The sequence below is a fragment of the Salvia splendens genome, chromosome 7, assembly GCF_004379255.2.
Source record: "Salvia splendens isolate huo1 chromosome 7, SspV2, whole genome shotgun sequence".
NCBI classification, from domain to species: domain Eukaryota; kingdom Viridiplantae; phylum Streptophyta; class Magnoliopsida; order Lamiales; family Lamiaceae; genus Salvia; species Salvia splendens.
In genome coordinates, this window is record NC_056038.1 from 35,790,013 (window position 1) to 35,808,692 (window position 18,680).

The 18,680-nt window shown below is 37.6% G+C and overlaps 3 protein-coding genes across 3 annotated transcripts; 2 read left to right on the forward strand and 1 right to left on the reverse strand.

Moving 5' to 3' along the window:
* LOC121742445 (wax ester synthase/diacylglycerol acyltransferase 3-like) lies at nt 1–3,948 on the forward strand. The gene is made up of 5 exons (XM_042135580.1): nt 1–297; nt 978–1,553; nt 2,362–2,715; nt 3,223–3,360; nt 3,673–3,948. The coding sequence occupies exons 1-5, from the start codon at nt 109–111 to the stop codon at nt 3,814–3,816; spliced, it is 1,401 nt and encodes a 466-aa protein (XP_041991514.1). The 5' UTR covers nt 1–108; the 3' UTR covers nt 3,817–3,948.
* Nucleotides 3,949–8,511: 4,563 nt separating this feature from the next.
* Nucleotides 8,512–10,892, forward strand: LOC121741878 (60S ribosomal export protein NMD3-like). The gene is made up of 2 exons (XM_042134809.1): nt 8,512–8,645; nt 9,253–10,892. Exon 2 carries the CDS (start codon nt 9,255–9,257, stop codon nt 10,809–10,811), a length of 1,557 nt encoding a protein of 518 aa, XP_041990743.1. The 5' UTR covers nt 8,512–8,645; nt 9,253–9,254; the 3' UTR covers nt 10,812–10,892.
* Nucleotides 10,893–16,847: 5,955 nt separating this feature from the next.
* On the reverse strand, nt 16,848–18,680 carry LOC121810813 (polygalacturonase-like). The gene is made up of 4 exons (XM_042211537.1): nt 18,372–18,680; nt 17,711–18,183; nt 17,317–17,377; nt 16,848–17,084 (listed from the first exon to the last, which is right to left on the reverse strand). Exons 1-4 carry the CDS (start codon nt 18,678–18,680, stop codon nt 16,848–16,850), a joined length of 1,080 nt encoding a protein of 359 aa, XP_042067471.1.

The following is an 18,680-nucleotide window of genomic DNA, read 5'->3' on the forward strand; positions in this document are numbered from 1 at the left end:
TCTCAGCCATTCAATTCAAGTGCTACATGTATCAAACCATACTTAGATTATATAACATACATTAATAATCTTGTGTGTGTGTGTGTGAGAGAGTAAGAGTAGAAGATTATGGAGGGTGAAGAAGAAGTTTTGGAGCCTATGAGTCCAAGTGCACAATACTTGAGAAGCTCAGCGTTATCACTCACAATCTTTGGAGTTTTGGAAACTGAAGATCATATAGATATTGATGATTCCATGGCTATGTCTCTTCTGAAAGATCTTTTCTTGCCTATAAATCATCGTTTCTCCTCGATTATGGTATGTTGTCCTAACACTTTATAGATGGTTGAGGTTGGTGGATAACGTTAATGTCCTTTTTGTCTCTACTCGCTATTTCGATGGCTCGAGCATTTATACAACATCTGCTTCATTAGTTAACACAAAACTATGATAATCGATTAGGAAAGGTGTTTCCATACTGCTATTTTGTTTGTACGTTGATTTTGTTGTTGTCTTGTTGATGATTCTGTTATGAACTGTTTCTATACTGCTACTTACTTGTCGTTTTCGTGGCACGATTAGGTTACTAACAAGAAAGGGTCTTTCTATATTAATTGCTAATCTATTTGTACATTAATTTCGTAAATTCTCTAGTTGTTTTACATATTCTGAACTGTTTTCATACCGTTGTTTTGTGATACGTTTAATATTTAATTATTTAGTTGCATTATTTAGTTAGATAATTTAGGGGTTGCATATCTTTTTTATATTTTTTGTCTTGCTCATTAAGTTAGTATTCCTATTATAAATAGGGCTATTATTATTCTCATTAATCAATCAATGAAATCATATTATTTGTCTTTTATCTTTATCTAGTTTTCCGTTTAGAATTTCTGATTATAACAGAGCACGGTTTCTCTGCGACTTTCTTTATTTTTTTTCACTTGATAAGGGTTTTTCCCTTATCATTTTGCTCGTCATTTTCATGGCTCGATTAGGTTACCAACAAGAAAGGGGTAAGGAAATGGAAAAAGGTAGAGGTGAAACTCGAAGACCACGTCATTGCCCCCACTTTCCCTAGTGACATGTCGGTGGACTACTACGATGAATGTTTCAACGACTACTTGACCAAAATATCAATGGAACAACTACCACAACATCGACCGTTATGGGAAATTCACATACTTAGATACCCTACCAAGAATGCAGCTGGCAATGTTATCTTCAAACTTCACCACTCATTAGGCGATGGCTACTCCTTGATGGGAGCCCTCCTCTCGTGCCTCCAACGCGTCGACGACCCGTCGGTGCCACTGACGTTCCCGTCCCGGCAGCCCAGAACGGGTCCTGGAATCCGTCGCAAGGTCTGGTTGCGACGGATTCCTAGGGTTTTCACTGGACTTGCTCACACGACTTACGATTTCAGTTGGAGCCTCTTCAAGAGCACCTTGATGAAGGACGATAATTCTCCGATTAGATCGGGGATCGATGGTGTGGAATTTCGGCCGATTGCGACGACGACTACGACGTTTTCTATTGATCAGCTCGGGCAAATCAAGAGGAAGCTCAATGTGGTAATAATCTCTAGAACCATATATAAATATCCCTTTCTTTATTTTGGATTTATTGACTCATGCTATAATTAGTGTCCCAACTTATCATTTAATTGTGTCAATTTATTTCTTGTCCAATTCATTACGTAAATACCTAGATCGCCATTTTCAAATACTCCACTATTCTAAAAAAAGGAGAAGCAACATTATTTTGGGAAATAAGTATGTTTCAATGCAGAAAAAAAAAGATTTCTATATATATACTCTTCCCATGCTATGATACTACATAAATGAATTACGTGTGTGTCTATATGCACGTATACGTAAATGCCATTAATTAGCCTTTTTTTCTTAAGGATTTCTTTTTTGTCAGTTGATAGGTTAATTACATAAAAAGTTAATCATATATTCATATTTATTTACTATACACACTTATGTACTATAAAACTCCTACTACTATTTTACAATCCTTCAATAGTACTATATTAACGAATTTATCAATTCTACCATTTGTGTTCTCCCAATATAGTTTTCATTATTACTTACACTATTTCAAAAATATCACTTTATTTGTTCACAATACACTAACTATGTTTTATTAAGACCCATGTCATGCCTCTATTAATTAGTAATGGTTTTATAGTTACTATATTCTCATATGTGAATTGTTTTCTAATTAAATAATCAAGCACATTCCAACCTCAACCATATTTCAACTTAACTTTAGAAATCAATACTGACATACATACTTCTTATTACATTATCTTATCTGTCATTAATTTATTCATGAACCTAATGTGCATATCTTAATTTTTTTGGACATGGGCAGACTATTAATGATGTCATAACCGGTATAATAACATTGGGAACTCGAATATACATGCAAAAAGCAGATGAAGAGTCATGCAAATCAAAGACAACCGCCCTAGTTTTGCTCAACACTAGGGCTATTGGAGGGTACAAATCAGTCGATGAGATGATCAAACCTAATTCTGACGTGCCATGGGGCAACCGGTTTGCGTTCTTGCATGTTCCTTTGCCTAAATTGACTCAATCGGAGCTTCTAAATCCGCTCGATTTTGTTAAGAAAGCTCATCGGATGATCAAGAGACAGAAGAACTCTGCCGTAGTTTACCTAACTGGCCAACTTCTTAGTTTTATCAAAATGGTCAGAGGTCACGAGGTATGATTTAAACACATCGAATACATACATCTTCATTTGATGTGATTTGCTTTGTTTACGACTTTGTGATTATTGGGTTTTATTCTCGAAGTTGAAATAGGTCATGCTTAAATATGTACCTGACCGGTCTGAGTGGGGATGTAAACAATTGTTATTGGCATAATTAATTTTACAAATAATGAATAATGATATCAGCAAATATTTTAGAGGTATCATGATCAAAATAAATAATGTTGGCGTGAATGATATTTATGGATGATCTCAATTCTCACATAAGGTATGTAGTGTTAAGTTTCTCATACTATAATTAAGGTCCAAACCATAAAATGGATGGCTGAAAGATTATTATTGGTTCAAGTGTCCCTATCTTTTCATGGTAGAGTAAATTCCCCAAGCCCATGTTCGTGCACCGGGTGCTAACGCGTACATGTAACTTATGATTACTAACATAACCATTCGGAATATTATATGTTTTCATAGTAAAATATGTCTTATGTTATGTAACAGGCAACAGCTCGACACATCCACGCAACATTGAAAAACACTAGCATGGCAATTTCGAATTTGATTGGACCTGTTGAACATATGGCTTTGGCCAATCAACCCTGTAAAGGACTCTACTTCGCAGTTGCGGGCCCACCTCAGGTGATCACACCTCTCTCTCTATATGTAGGAGTAATTTAATCATTATACTCTTTCTTTCATACTTAATAGTCTTATCTTTTTCATTTTGCCCTCTCCGCAAATATTAAACTTTTTCTCTTTTTGTCATAATTTTGAATTAATGAGTTGGATTGCATTCACTAGTAAAAATACTATAATCATTTTCTCTCTCTCTATCTCTCTTCTACTTTATCGAATTTATATTAAAATGTTTGTCGTCCACTACCAAGTCTATTGCCGATGGATGAAAAGAGTACAAGTTATTGATATGTTTATTAATTTATTTAATTGCAGAGCCTATCTGTAACAATGATAAGTTATGTGGGAAAATTAAGGATTGCCGTGACAGCAGAGAAAGGATTTATTGACCACAATAAAATGAAGTCATGTATTGAATACGCCTTTGAGATCATCTACAAAGCTGCTCTTGAAGTTTAGACTACTGTGTGTGCTACACACACTGATCTATACATACACAGACACGCTTATATGTATTATAGTTTATATTTTGTAGTACATTGGAAAATTGGGTAAAGGAAAAGGAAATATCAAATATATGATTTTGTGTAATTTTTCTCTTGTGATTTTATATAGTTACCTCATGTTACCAACTATTGGTCCTAGTATTTTTTTTTGTAATTTTTTGTAAGATTTAAATATGGAAGAAAAGAATAAAGAAATAAAAAAAGATTTAGGGTGGGGATTTATTAGCCTCTTTTTTGGGCCAGAAATGGTTCGATATTTATATTTGTAAATAGTACTATCCAAAGGATAAAAATGTGAGGGCCCAAATAGACATACACATGTTATATTATCAATTATGGGCCTTGATTAGTAAAAAAATTATCTATGGGCCTTAGTAATTAATATATGTTCTGAAACATTACCATTTGGCCATCACCAAATTACAAACCATGACCGATTTTTGGTATTTACACGAACTTAAAAATTGTCAAGGATTAATTAACTTTTACCCTATTATCAATTTCATATATTTAAGGATTTTCTACAAATTGAAACTAACGTGAGCATTCAAATTGTGAGGTGGAAAGTGAAAAATCAGACATGACAAAACCAAAACTATAGTGACTAGGTGAAAGCTCATGATATTTTTGACCACTTCTATTAAAGACTAGGACATAGCCTTGAGGCAACAAGAACATCTAGTGGAGTGGCTTTGCCATTTGTCAAGGGCTTGGCGGACCCCGAGCCCAATTTGGAAGATCGGGCCATACTTATCCGCAATGGCCCCTAAGGCGATGTGCGGAAGCTCCGCTGGCTTTTGGTGGCGCGTGGCTTCCACTCGCGATATGATTAGTAGAGTTTGTGTAGAAGAAATGAAGAAATGAAGGCAAGACTGTGATTAATGCTCCTGCATCAATGAAAAAACTTAGATCCATGAATGCATAAACTTGTTCTATTTTAGGTTGACTTATGGCCTCGTACATAATGTGATTGAAACCGTATTTATAATGTGACAAGATCTTTTGGATACTAACCTTATATTAAACATGTATAGTTCCATTTGACTTCTGATATTGTATTACTTTCTACGTCATAAAAAAAATCTCATTCCGCATGCCATTTTCATAGTACATCCTATAAAATTAGCCTATATTTTAATTATTTCATCAAAAATTACATTACTAATAAAGTGAATTTCACTATTCATAAACACTACTTCAATCACTTTTTACTTATTTTTTCATATTATATCAATTTTTATATCAAAATATTTATTTTTAAAGTTTTTATTGTTAAAGGACATAGTATAGGGTGTATTTTTAAATAGCGTCGATTAGTTTCGATGCGCCTAGCTGCTATAATTTGCTTATTTGACAGATTAAAATATGGAATATATTGTTGGCCTTCAATTAATTCACCCATATATATTCAAATGTCTATTTTTAGAATGGATTTAAAATTCATCATAGCAATATATTAAAGTCTAGCCCCTACAATAAAACAACGATTTAACAAAAAATATAGAGTGCATATGTTATATATTAACTTGAGCCTAATAGCTCGGCCAAACTCCATACATTGCATTAAATAACCCCTATAAATATTGAATTAATCGACAACTATATATTTAAATATCTACGGGTTAGGATATTTTTATATTTCAAACTTAACATAACAATAAATTGAGATGTACACTACATTTTTTTTACAGATTACAGACTAAAATCTGAACCATTAAATTTCAAGATTTAAGAGCATCCACAACCGTGCTCTTGCCAGCGGCACGGTTGTGGGCCCGGGCGGTACTATTCATGCCTGCTCTCTGGCAAGAGCACAACACCCACAACTGTGCTCTTCCGCAAGGACGAGCACAATTAATATAAAATTCAATTACACAAAAACATTTCCATAATATTAAAATTCATTTAAAACCCACAATAAATATTACAAATGACAAATAAAATTAAACATTGCATAATTAAAATCCTAAAAATTAAAAATTACATAATTAAAATCCTAAAAATTAAAAATTACATAATTAAAATCCTAAAAATTAAAAATGACACTACTCGTTGCCGAATTTCGCCCACATGTGGTTGATTAGGTCTTCTTGTAGTTGATTGTGGATTCGAGTATCGCGCATTGTGTGTCTTGTCTCGATCCTCTGGCCAACCGTCGTATGCTCGCCTCGGCGTAGGGGAGACCTCGCTGTTGAGCTTCCGGCTTCGCCCTCGTCGTAGAATTATGAATGAGAGATGAATGAGAGATGATTTGATGTGATAAATGGATGATGAATATGTGTATTTATAGATGATTTTGGGGAAAAAAAAATAAAAAAAAATCAAAAAAATTCAGAAAAAACGGGAAAAAAACGGCCATATTTTTGGGATTTGGAAAATATTTTTTTTTTATTTTTTAGCATTATTTATAATTAAATACCGATTTTTAAAAAAAAAATAAAAAAAAGTTTAAACACAACGGCTATGCCGTTGACGAATGGGAGCGCGCCACGTGTGCGTCCGCTGGCACGGACGTGCTCGATACATCGAGCAGCGCCGTGCCAGCGGCGCGGCTGCAGCGGCGGCGGTCCTGCGCCTTGCCAACGGCGCGGACGGCGGTGGCGTCTTTCGCCACCGCTGCGGATGCTCTAATGTCAACAAATGAGAAATAACATAAAAAAATGTCTATCAATTTTTTTTGACGTTATATATATTAAAGTCTCTATAATAATGGAGTATATCAATATATAGGGAAATGATATGCTACATACTTTATGTGAATGTCATCCATGAGCACTACGCTCGCTTAATACTCTCTCTGTCCCATGTTACTTGCACTGTTGTTTTTTCGACTCGTTACAAACTCCTTATTTAAGTTAGAATTAATGCATTTAATTAATATGTTAGTTTAAGTTAAGAGCTCCTTTATTAAGTGATGTCTCATTACACTTAAAATTCTAATTTAATTACACTAAAAATCAATTCCAAATTTACGGCCTAAAATGAAAAGTGCGAGTAACATGGGACGGAGGGAGTATATGGTTAGCGTTATTTTTTTATGCAACCAGTTTGATTGTAATGCATTAAAAATTGTTATCCACATAGTACTTTATTTTACAATTTTTATAAAAAACAAAGTTCGATTTGGGTTTTAAACAAGCATAGTGCTCACGAATGATGCTATATAACATAGTTTTAAATGACAATTATTTTTTTAAAAGAGTAATTAATATATAAACTAGGATATCGATTATAATGTTCCCGAATAGTATGAGAAAATTTCACTAGAAAAGTTCTAGATGCTAGCATATAGAGTTGAATTAGTCCACAATAATGATAACATGACATTAACACAGCACAATTTTTACTAAGATGCCGCTGTGAGTAAAAGGCATCAATAATGGTTACATCTCTTAGAAGGGGAGATGTAGAAAACAAGATAGATAAATACGATGTTCAAAATTTTATTAAAAATTATATATTTAGTTACTTTAAATTATTTATAGAAGTTTTAATACAATAATTTACATAAAATTTAGATAACTTTGACATTATTATAAAAGAAATAAAAATATAAATAAATATAGACATCCCTTTACTGAACTGATGTCAATTTTTTTCACATTTCTTATTAATCTCTTTACTTAACAGTTAACGTGGTCGTCATATCTCATTATTGTGTCTATTGGTACAAAATGAATCTCTAACCATTAGGATGTAAGTTGCTTTTTGCATTATTTGAATTCATTAATTTATGTTACAATAAATTGAAAAAGTAAAAAAATGAAATAAATACATTTATACAAGCATCTTGTCACTTTTCCCTTCACAACAAGATGCTCGTTTTGCGAGTTCCTCTCCCACAACCGCGCCTTGTCGCCAGAGAGTCCCATCACCACAAGACTAGCCGATTTTTTCCGATCCGTCATGTGTGGTTGATAACCTAAGAAATGAAATAAATAATACTGGAAGAACAAAACTAAAGTAAATGAAAAAAATATTACAAATATGATCATGTTATATGGACACACACCCAAATTTGGCACAAAATTACATCCACATAATAAATATACAAACTCAATATGGCCAAACGATAATTCAATAAAATTCTTAAATCAAAATGAGCAAATTATGTTGTGGAGTTCGGGTTGGGCTTTTAAATTAACGGCCCAAACAATTGGCCTAAGTAGCTGGCCCAGACAACCCACTGGGTTTCGTATTAGGGTTTCGTATTAGGGCTTCATCCATATGTTAATATTTCTCATTTCAGCTACAAACTCTATTTTTCAGTTGTTATATTAACATTTTTCATTTCAGCCACAGCATCTTATATGCACCAATCACATTTTCAATCACAACTAAAAATGTCTAAAATCTAAAATGAATGATTAAACTGATTAAATTTAAATTCAAAGAATTATATTAAGTGAAATAAAAAAATTACAAAAATCAGATACAAAAAAATATATCAGTAGTATTAATTGAAACCTTTAAATAAAAACATCTATGTATCCAGAAAATAGATGTGTGTGATAGACTGCTAGTGGGTAAAATTGAGAGTAGAATATTTTATAAAAATTAGAATACTAAAAAATAATTAAAAATTATCAAAAAATTAAAATGCATAATAATCCCTTTTCAATTACGTCATCAAATGCGTGTTATTCAGCACGATTTCTATTTCCTTTCTTCATCTTTATTTTCAGCTAAACCGACTCTGACTGCTATAAAAGATCTCTCCATTAAAATCTTGCTCTTCTAAACTTTAATCTGCGTCAATTTTCGACTGGGTTTAATCTCCGGGTATGAATTAATCCTTCAGAATTCAGATGATCATTGTTTTTTTTTCGCTTTTACGGCTGTGTTTCCTTTAATTCTATTGCTCCAATTTTTCTGTTAATTTTCTCGAATTGGAGCTTGCAATCGAAGCTTGTGGCTCTTTCTATTTTGTTGATTGTTTTGTATGTGCCTGATTTCTTTAGATCTTAAGATATAGCTGAAATGACAATTCCACAGCTTGGTTCTTACTTCTTGGATGAGACTGGATTTTTTAGGTCTTTTATTTAACTGAAATCACAATTTCACTGAATTTATTTATCACGTATGGATTTAGGACCAGATTCAATCGAATTTCTGCTGATTTTTATTTTACGAAACAATTAAACTTGATTACTTGATGATTCTCTGTTCAAATAATGTGCTGGAATTCATATTAAACTAGTTCGCGATTCTGAGGAAAACGCCTAATTTTACAAATTAATGATTTGGTGGATGATATGTGGAGGCGATGAAGAATTAATTGTTTGCTTTGTGTGTGAATTCAATGCTGTGGAGCATGAGGTTATATTCACAATATAGCATTATTAATGATTTGTAGTGTGCTTATATTTTGTTTCATTCGTCCGAGTAGATATGGCGGAAGACTCGGGGATGTTTATGGTGTCCCAGACTATTGGCAGCGTCCTATGCTGCAAATGTGGTATCACGATGCAACCAAATGCTGCAAATATGTGCACTAGATGCCTACAAACCGAAATCGACATAACTGAAGGGCTTCAGAAGCATGTTACAATCGTCCATTGTCCTGAATGTAATAAATATCTGCAGCCCCCAAAGACGTGGACTAGAGCAGAGCTCGAGTCGAAGAAGCTTCTCTCGTTCTGTATCAGAAGGCTGAAGAACTTGAACAAAGTGCGGTTGGTTAATGCGGAATTTGTTTGGACTGAGCCTCACTCCAAACGGATTAAAGTCAGGCTGAGGGTTCGGAAGGAGGTTCTCAATGGTGCAGTGCTTGAGCAGTCTTACACTGTCGAATATGTAGTGCAGGATCAGATGTGCGAGACTTGCTCGAGGGCTCAGGCTAATCCAAACCAGTGGGTGGCTGTGGTGCAGCTGAGGCAGCACGTTTCTCACAGGCGCACTTTCTTCTATCTCGAGCAGCTTATTCTCAAGCAAGATGCTGCGAAATCCGCCATCAGGGTGAGGCAGATGGACCAGGGTATCGATTTCTTCTTCAATAACCGGAGCCATGCTTTGAAGTTTGTAGAGTTCTTGGGTAAATACGTGCCAATAAGGACGCGTAGCGACAAGCAGCTTATATCTCATGATCCAAAGAGTAACAGTTACAACTACAACTACACTTTCTCAGTCGAGATCAGTCCCATTTGTCGTGAGGATTTGATCTGCCTGCCTCCGAAAGTTGCTGCTAGCCTGGGTAATCCCGGGCCACTAGTGATATGCAACAAAGTAAGCAGTAGTATGTCTTTGTTGGATCCATTCACCCTCAGGCAAAGCTTCCTCGATGCGGATCAGTATTGGAGGTCGAATTTCAAGGCCTTGATGTCGAGCAGACAGCTCGTGGAGTACATAGTGCTGGATGTTGAGGCCATATCCTCGGAAGTCAATGTTGGTGGATCCAGATGCCTCCTGGCCGACGCCCAAATAGCCCGGGTATCGGATTTTGGGAAGAACGACACCATCTTCAACGTGAGGACGCATCTGGGGCACATCCTGAACGCGGGCGACTACGCCCTAGGTTACGATCTATGCAGCACCAACAGCAATGACATCGAATTGGACAAGTACAAAGGCCTTGTTCTCCCGGAAGTGATTCTGATCAAGAAGAGCTATGAGGAGAAGCGTCAGAAGAAGCGTGGGAAGCCCCGGGCCTGGAAGCTCAGGTCCCTCAACATGGACGTCGACACTGCTGCAAAAGGCGGTGGAGGTAGCGACGAGAAGATGGACTCGGAGTATGAACAGTTCTTGAGAGATTTGGAGGAGAACCCTGACCTGAGGTTCAATTTGTCCCTGTATCGGAACAAGGACTACCAGCCGTCGGAAGTCGCATCCATGGTGGACGGCGAGGATCCTCCTTCGATTCCATTGGACGAGCTGCTGGCTGATCTCGATTTAAGCGACGGCGACGATGACGATGATGAGGCGATCGACCTTGATAGCATCCGAGGGTGATTGATATTTTGCATATGGTTTTCCAAGTTTAATGTCTGTAAACTCTTTCAAATATTTGATTTTGATATTTTGAGGTTATCATATCATACTACATGAAAACAAATAATAATAAAACAATAACAATGTTTAATAACGCAAAAATACTATAAGGGTACTATTAAATTTCAGTAGTTTTCTTATACAAAAAATTGGTGATTTTTTTTAATTTAATCTCAATATACGGCTCAATTAGTTAATAACTTTGTATTATTATTTTTTTATTATGCTTTGTGATACGTTCCTATATCTTATTATTTAGTTATCTCTTTCGATTCACCAAATCCTTCTATATATTTGTTATCTTGGTCAATAAGTTAGGGTATAGTATTTGAGTATTATAAATAGGGATAGATGGTTATTATTTGGCATTCATTCAATCAATAAAAAGAATATTATTTTGCTCTACTTGCGTGACTTTTATTTCAAGAAATCAAGAATCCGCGCTGCCCGACGAGGAGCTCGCGCACAGCCGGGTCTTGGATCGCCGTCGACCCTGTGTACGGGCGTCGGATTGTGTTTTGATCGTGGTTAAGGGAGAGAACCCTTAACATCTGGTGCTTTCATCGTGTGTGCTCATGAGACGTTTTAACAACAGTAGAATGGGCTGGGGTTCTTCACGCCCTGACTCATTCACGCCTGGTGTGCCGCGCCGTCAACTACCCGTTGAACGTCGCAATTTTGGGGTCCCTCATCGCCCGCAGTTAGATGACGGAGACTTGGAGATTCGTCCGAACGACGAGTCGATGCATGACGATTACATGAATGGGAAGTTGGATCGATTACTGGATAAGTTGGATAAATTTGATCTATGGAGGGAGGAGGCGGATCGACGCTTCGAGTATCTGGATCCGATCGTGCCGAGGGAGACGGAACCCCCTCTAGGGTTTGAGGATGGAGATGAAGCGGAGTATGAGGAATTTAGGCGAAAGAAAGCGAGCGAGAAAGGGGGTCGTGCCAGACACCCTAATTTTTGCATGCGCGATATGTCTATGGACGACAGGAGACGTCGCGGAGAGAGGACCAGGGGTGCGTCGGCCTGGGATGCACCGGGAAATCGATTCGCTCGTACACATGGCGGTGGTTTTCCGCAGCAATTCGAGACGTCGTGTTGGGATCCACCCCAGCGTTATCGATCGACTGCTGCGGAGTTTGATAAGAATCAGATCGCTATGAAGCCGCCTCGGTTTGATGGTAGCGACGCGACAAACTGGATCCCCAGGGTTCAGTATTATTTTAATCATATGATGATACCCGATGCTCAGCGCCTTCACTACGCGGTTATGTTGTTCGACCCCCCGGCTTCGGAGTGGGTGTTTAATTATTGTGCAAATATTGACTGCGTCACGTGGCACGAATTTTTGGAAGATGTGCGACACAATTTTGATAGGCAGAGAGATCGATATCGTCGCGAGGGGAGAAATGACAGGGGTTCATGTTGGGACCCTCCAAGATATCAACAACATTGTCAACAAATAGGCGGGTATGGTCAGCAGTTTAATCGGCCAGCCACTTGTTACGACCCACCACAGTCGTGGCATCCCTCTTGTTGGGAACCATCGCGTGGATATTCGGATTATGATCAGCCACCACTGGGTCCGCCTAGTCGTGGGGATCCGCCCAACAATCGCTGCCCTCAGACCTTGCTGCCCTCGAAGTCTGATCGACGTCTGAGTCACCGCACAGCTCCGTTGTCTGCCGTTGCCACGCACCCGCCTCAACAGTCCAGCAAGTTTATTGATTCGGGGAAGCAGCGTGGTCTGCCCAATATTTCCAGTCTCAAGGTTTGTTCTCCTTATCCAGACGAGCCCCTACAAGCGATCGTCAAGACCAACAATCCGCCGCGGCAAGTGCTCGTCGGGGCATATGATGGGAAGATTGATGATCTTCGTGTTCCAACACATAAGGAATTGGAGATGGAGAGAAAGGGAGAGGAGGAGAAGCAGGGGCAGAAAGAGTTGGAGAGACAGAAGGAACCTGAGTGGGCTAAAGTAGAGGAGCTCGAGGAGGAGGATGAGAGCGAAGATGCCTTGGAGGAAAAGAAGAACGAATTCTACTGTGTAGCATGTAGCCAGAAGTTCAGGAGTGATAAACAATGGAAGAATCACGAGCAGTCGAAAAAGCACAACGAGAAGGTGACACAGCTGCCGGAAGCATTCCATGAAGAGGATATAGAATGTGAAGCGGAAGTAGATGCTGATGATGGAAGTGACATTGGTTACTTGTCAGCAGATGATGGAGTGAGTACACTAGGGGAGAAATTTGAAGCAGGGATTGGTATTCAAGAAGATGATATAATTAAGAGGATCACGTTGATTCGTTTGTGTGCTTTCGACCCTGGTATTTGTGTCCGTTTTAGTAAACGAAATTGGGAATTTCTTGCTATGCACAGGGAAGCAGTGGATCTCCAAGTTGAGGATTTGACACTGCACATTGACAATGTTCTCTGGAATGCTATGAATATGCTGACGGATAATGATAAGGAGCTGGCACATGGAGGATTTATGAAGTGCTTGCTAGCCACAAAGACATTTAACATCGAGCTAAGCATGCCGGTAAAACCTGTTGTCTTCACGAATGTTCAGAAATTTGAGAGGGATTACTATGTCCGGAGACGTTTGCCTATTTGGCGTGTGTTCGATCCAGGAGGAGACGCCTCGCTAAAGCTTTTGCTTTCAACTCTCGTCTTTGGTTTATGTTTCCCACCTCGAGGACAAGGTGGATTTTAACCGGGGGGGGAGTTGATACGTTCCTATATCTTATTATTTAGTTATCTCTTTCGATTCACCAAATCCTTCTATATATTTGTTATCTTGGTCAATAAGTTAGGGTATAGTATTTGAGTATTATAAATAGGGATAGATGGTTATTATTTGGCATTCATTCAATCAATAAAAAGAATATTATTTTGCTCTACTTGCGTGACTTTTATTTCAAGAAATCAAGAATCCGCGCTGCCCGACGAGGAGCTCGCGCACAGCCGGGTCTTGGATCGCCGTCGACCCTGTGTACGGGCGTCGGATTGTGTTTTGATCGTGGTTAAGGGAGAGAACCCTTAACATCACCCTAACTTATTGACCAAGATAACAAATATATAGAAGGATTTGGTGAATCGAAAGAGATAACTAAATAATAAGATATAGGAACGTATCACTTTGTCAGCAATAAAGTAAACAGGTATAGTCTAGTTATTACATACAGAGACGTGCATGCATGTTATAATTGAAGATATGGAAAATACCTCAAAATTTTGGTTTAGAGGAGAATCTAATTATTGTGTATAGGATACATAAATTGGTATGTCTTTACTTAGACCGGCCAAAAATGTATAAAAAATATTTTAAATTTGTAACTGCTAGTTTGTAATTAACTTCTACTCACTAATGCGATCAAAGCTACTTGAGATTTAAGAAGGTGATTTACGTCTATAGACTATATATATATCTAAAACTACTATAAATTGCAATAGCTACTGTATATACGTTCTCTCTATCTTTATTTTACATAGCCACATTTTTCAGTAAAAAATATTTTAACTCGAATCACACAAGAAATTTTGGGGCATCCATCATGAATATTTCTTCACTGATTGGACTTTTTTTTCCTATTTTTTTTGTCCATTTTGAAGGTCCATGTAAATGGAAAAACAAACAATTTCATTGTCACTGATTTTGGTGCTGCAGCATATGAAAAAAAAGACAGCAAACAGGTAAATTTAATTAATTCTGGGCATATATATACATAAATATATTTGAGCTATGCAAGAAAAATCGATTGGATGTATATGTAATTTATTTATGTATGCCGGCATTTGCAAACGCTTGGAAGAAAGCTTGCCAAACTCCGGGCGGTGTTCTCGCGGTTCCTGCCGGAAAAACTTTCCTTTTAAGTGGCGGAGACTTCGTGGGCCCATGTAACGGAAAAACTGTATTCCGAGTAGACGAAACCATAGTTGCCTTGAATTACCCTAAACTCGACGATCGTGACTACTAGATCACTTTCGACAACATTGCACGCCTTATTGTTGTTGGACATGGCGTATTCAACGGCAACGGGGCCTCATCATGGTCCCGGACCGTGGAACTGCAAAAGTCATCCCACGGTAATTTTATGTCTTATAATTTAATAATAACAGCAATAATAAAAGTAATTGGGTGTTACAAAAATAATAATAACAATAACAATATTAGGATGTGATACGACCCTATCAATGAAAGCACCAGTTGATACGGCCCTACGTCGTATCCCGTTTCACCGGCGTCCTAACGAAGGATCGGCGGTAGCAAGAACCGGCTGTGCGCGGGAATTCCTCTCCGTCGGGCAGCGCGAGATCTTAGTCAAAGATAATTCTCAACTCGTCGTTGGGCAAAAGATTAATATTGTATTTCGTTGATTCCTTCAAATGATCACATTCTTCCCTATTTATAATACTAAATCCTAACTTATCGAACAAGAAACAAATATATGTAAAGATATGCAAAATCTTAATAAATCTAAACTAATTAAGTGAAGACTCGTATCAGGATGTTACAAAAGTTATTATTAATTGTGACATTGATTACTAATGTTGGTGCAAACAGTTATTGAAGTTTCATAACGCAAGACATTCCACTATCAATGGCATAACCTCTCTAAATAGCAAGATGTTCCATATTGTAATTCACAAATCTCAATATGTGAGGCTAAGAAATCTCCACATAAGGGCCCCACCAAATAGCCCGAATACCGACGGAATCCACATTGGAAAATCGAGCTTCGTGAACATCCTCCACTCGTACATAGGCACGAGCGACGGCTGCGTGTCAATTGGGGACGGGGCCTCAAATGTCAACATCTCGGGGGGTCACATGTGGGCCCGGCCATGGCATTAGCGTCGGAAGCTTATAGGTACAAGGAGGAGGAGGACGTGAGCAGAATCACCGTGAGCCACTGCAACGAATACGAAAAATGGATTAAGGATCAAGACGTTGCCCCCTTCCCTATCCTCGAAAGTTGTGTCTGATGTCACGTACAATGACATTGCAATGAACAATGTGAAGAATCCAATCATCATCGATCAACATTACTGTCCCCATGCAAACTGCCATGGAGGGGTAAGTACGATTTACTCTGTTTTACTTTACTTGAATCATTTCCTTTTATAGAAAATGGAAACAATACTTTCTCTTACTTTATCTTATCTTCGCTTAACTCACAGATCAACACGCGCATAAAATTATATGCTGAACATGAAATGTACCAAATAGAGTTAGACGTACCAAGTAGAAGTAGTTAATATATATATTCTCAATCGAATGTACAGGGTGAGTCAAACGTGCAGATCAAAGGGGTGAAGTTTATAAATGTACAGGGGAGGTCGGCGACAGAGGTGGGAGTAAACCTACAATGCAGTAAAACGAGACCGTGTCAAGACCTACTATTCTATGGATTACGATTGACTCTCGATGGCCGATGGCCGGCGTGCCCGTCATGCAAGAACGTTTACAATCAATTTCAAAGATCTAGTCCTTCCCGTTGTACGTAGACTCGATTGGTATTGAAGTATGGCATCAAGGTCAGATTTACTCTATAACAAGGTGAGTTAGTTAGGAGGTCAACAACGTAATTCAAATCTTGGTATCATGTTTAACTACCATTGTTGCTTCGGCTATAATTTGACCAAATTTCATTGATATTTTGGTAATTTACTTTTAATTAATTAAACTTCGCCCTTCAATTTCTCGCTATTATAATTCCAACAATAGCTCAATTCTTATGAATAAATCAACGTGGGAAGATATATAATCGAAGAGAAAAGATAGTATACTCATATATATGTAATTGAGAATGTAAAAGTCGAGATAAAAATTATATATAGCCCTAGCCACAACAACATTCGACTAGTCTACCAACTAAACCGAAAATCTACGTACATATTATTATTAATTTTCTATTACATAAATGATGCATTCGTTTCATTTCAAAATATTCTCAATCAACCAATTATCGATGGATCATAGCCTATGTAATACATAGAGGAAGTAGATTAGGACAAAAAGGATTAGATTCTAGAAGTAGACCACCAACGTTAGAGCTAATCGCAATCACTGGATTCCCATTCACATTTAGCTCAACACCAGAGAACTCCACATCTTCACACGGGTTCGATTTGCTGCATTTGACCTTTATTCCCTCTGTCGTCGAACTCCCTCGTATGTTGATGTACTTAACACCCTTTATTTGAACGCTCGACTCTCCCTGTACATATTCGATAATATATTGTCATGCATTTTCATGTTGAGACTTTTATCTAGAAAGTGTTAATTGTCTGTAAATACACGAACTATACTTCAATTTTCATTAACATATTTAGATTCCAATATTTAAATTTGTACCATTAGTAAAATTCAATAGTACAATTGAAAGTTCATGTATTTATTGGAAAAAAATATAAAATTAGAGTTAGAGTAGACTATAGACTATACTATACCTCTTTTTGATATTCACCATGGGGGCAATAATGTTGATCTATGATGATAGGGTGATACGAACTTCTATTATTATTATTTAGTTTAGATATTATAAAGATTTAGCATATCTTTTTCAATATCTTTGTTTTCTTGTTCATTAAGTCAGTAGCATTATAAATAGGATAAACTGTTATCTTTTTTATTCATTCAATCAATATATGAAATTATCATTCTTTTGGCTCAATTGAGTAGCAAACAAGAAACATCTCCTAAGGTTGCCGACGAGGCTGATCTCGCGCTCAACCGCCCCTTTTTGCCGTCCAAGTCACGACCCAACGTTGGGCGCTCGACAACGACGACATCTCGTTTCTTGATTTTGTGTGGAAATCGACGTTAAGGATTTAGGTCCTTAACATAGGGTTTGTTACATTGTCCAATGTAATGTCAGCATATGTGATATCAGACACAACAATTGATGATTTAGAAGGCGCCCATGTTTTGATCCTCAATCCATTGCTTGTATTGGTCAAGCTACAATTCATCACTGTAATTCCACTGATATCTTCCTCATCACTATACTTACCTAGGCTTCCGATGCTGATGCCGTGGCCGGGCCCACAAACGACCTCCGAGATGTTGACATTTGCGCAACTGTCTCCTAACGATACGCAGTCGTCGCCCGTGCCTATGATCGAGTCGGCAATCTTCACGTCTCTCGAGTTGCTGATGTGGATTCCGTCGGTGTTCGGGCTGTCGTGTGGGGCCGTGATATGGATGTTTTCCACATTCACATTTTGGGAATTGCGCATGTGGAAATGGAACATCTTGCTGTTTAGGGAGGTTATGCCTTGGATATAGGCATTTGTCACATCATGAATCCTTAGTGACTATTAGAAAGCATGTTTATTATTTGATGTGACGACTGAGGCAGTTTGGTAGAGTAGATAAGTCATATATGTTGTTGGAGTTATATGACCAAAAATGACTTCAAATGTATATTCTTATTATGTTTTGTTTATTTATCTTCCCTACCAAACACGTACTTAATGTTACAATTATAAAAAAAAAGACTTACAGCAGGACGATGGTGGCAGTTGGATGATTTGTCGCACTGGAACCAAGACAAGGCTCCTTTGCCGTCAAAGACGCCTATTCCGGAAAGTACGAGATCGTCAATCTTATGGAAAGTAATCCAAAATTTAGTATCGTCGAGTTTTAAGTCCTCGGAAGCAACTAAAATTCCATCCATTTGAAACAGGGTTTGGCCGTTGCACGGCCCTTCGAATTCTCCACTACTCACTAAGAAAGTTTCTCCGACAGGCACCGTAACAACGCCTCCCGGAGTTTGACAAGCGTTCTTCCATGCATCTGTGAATGCCTTCAT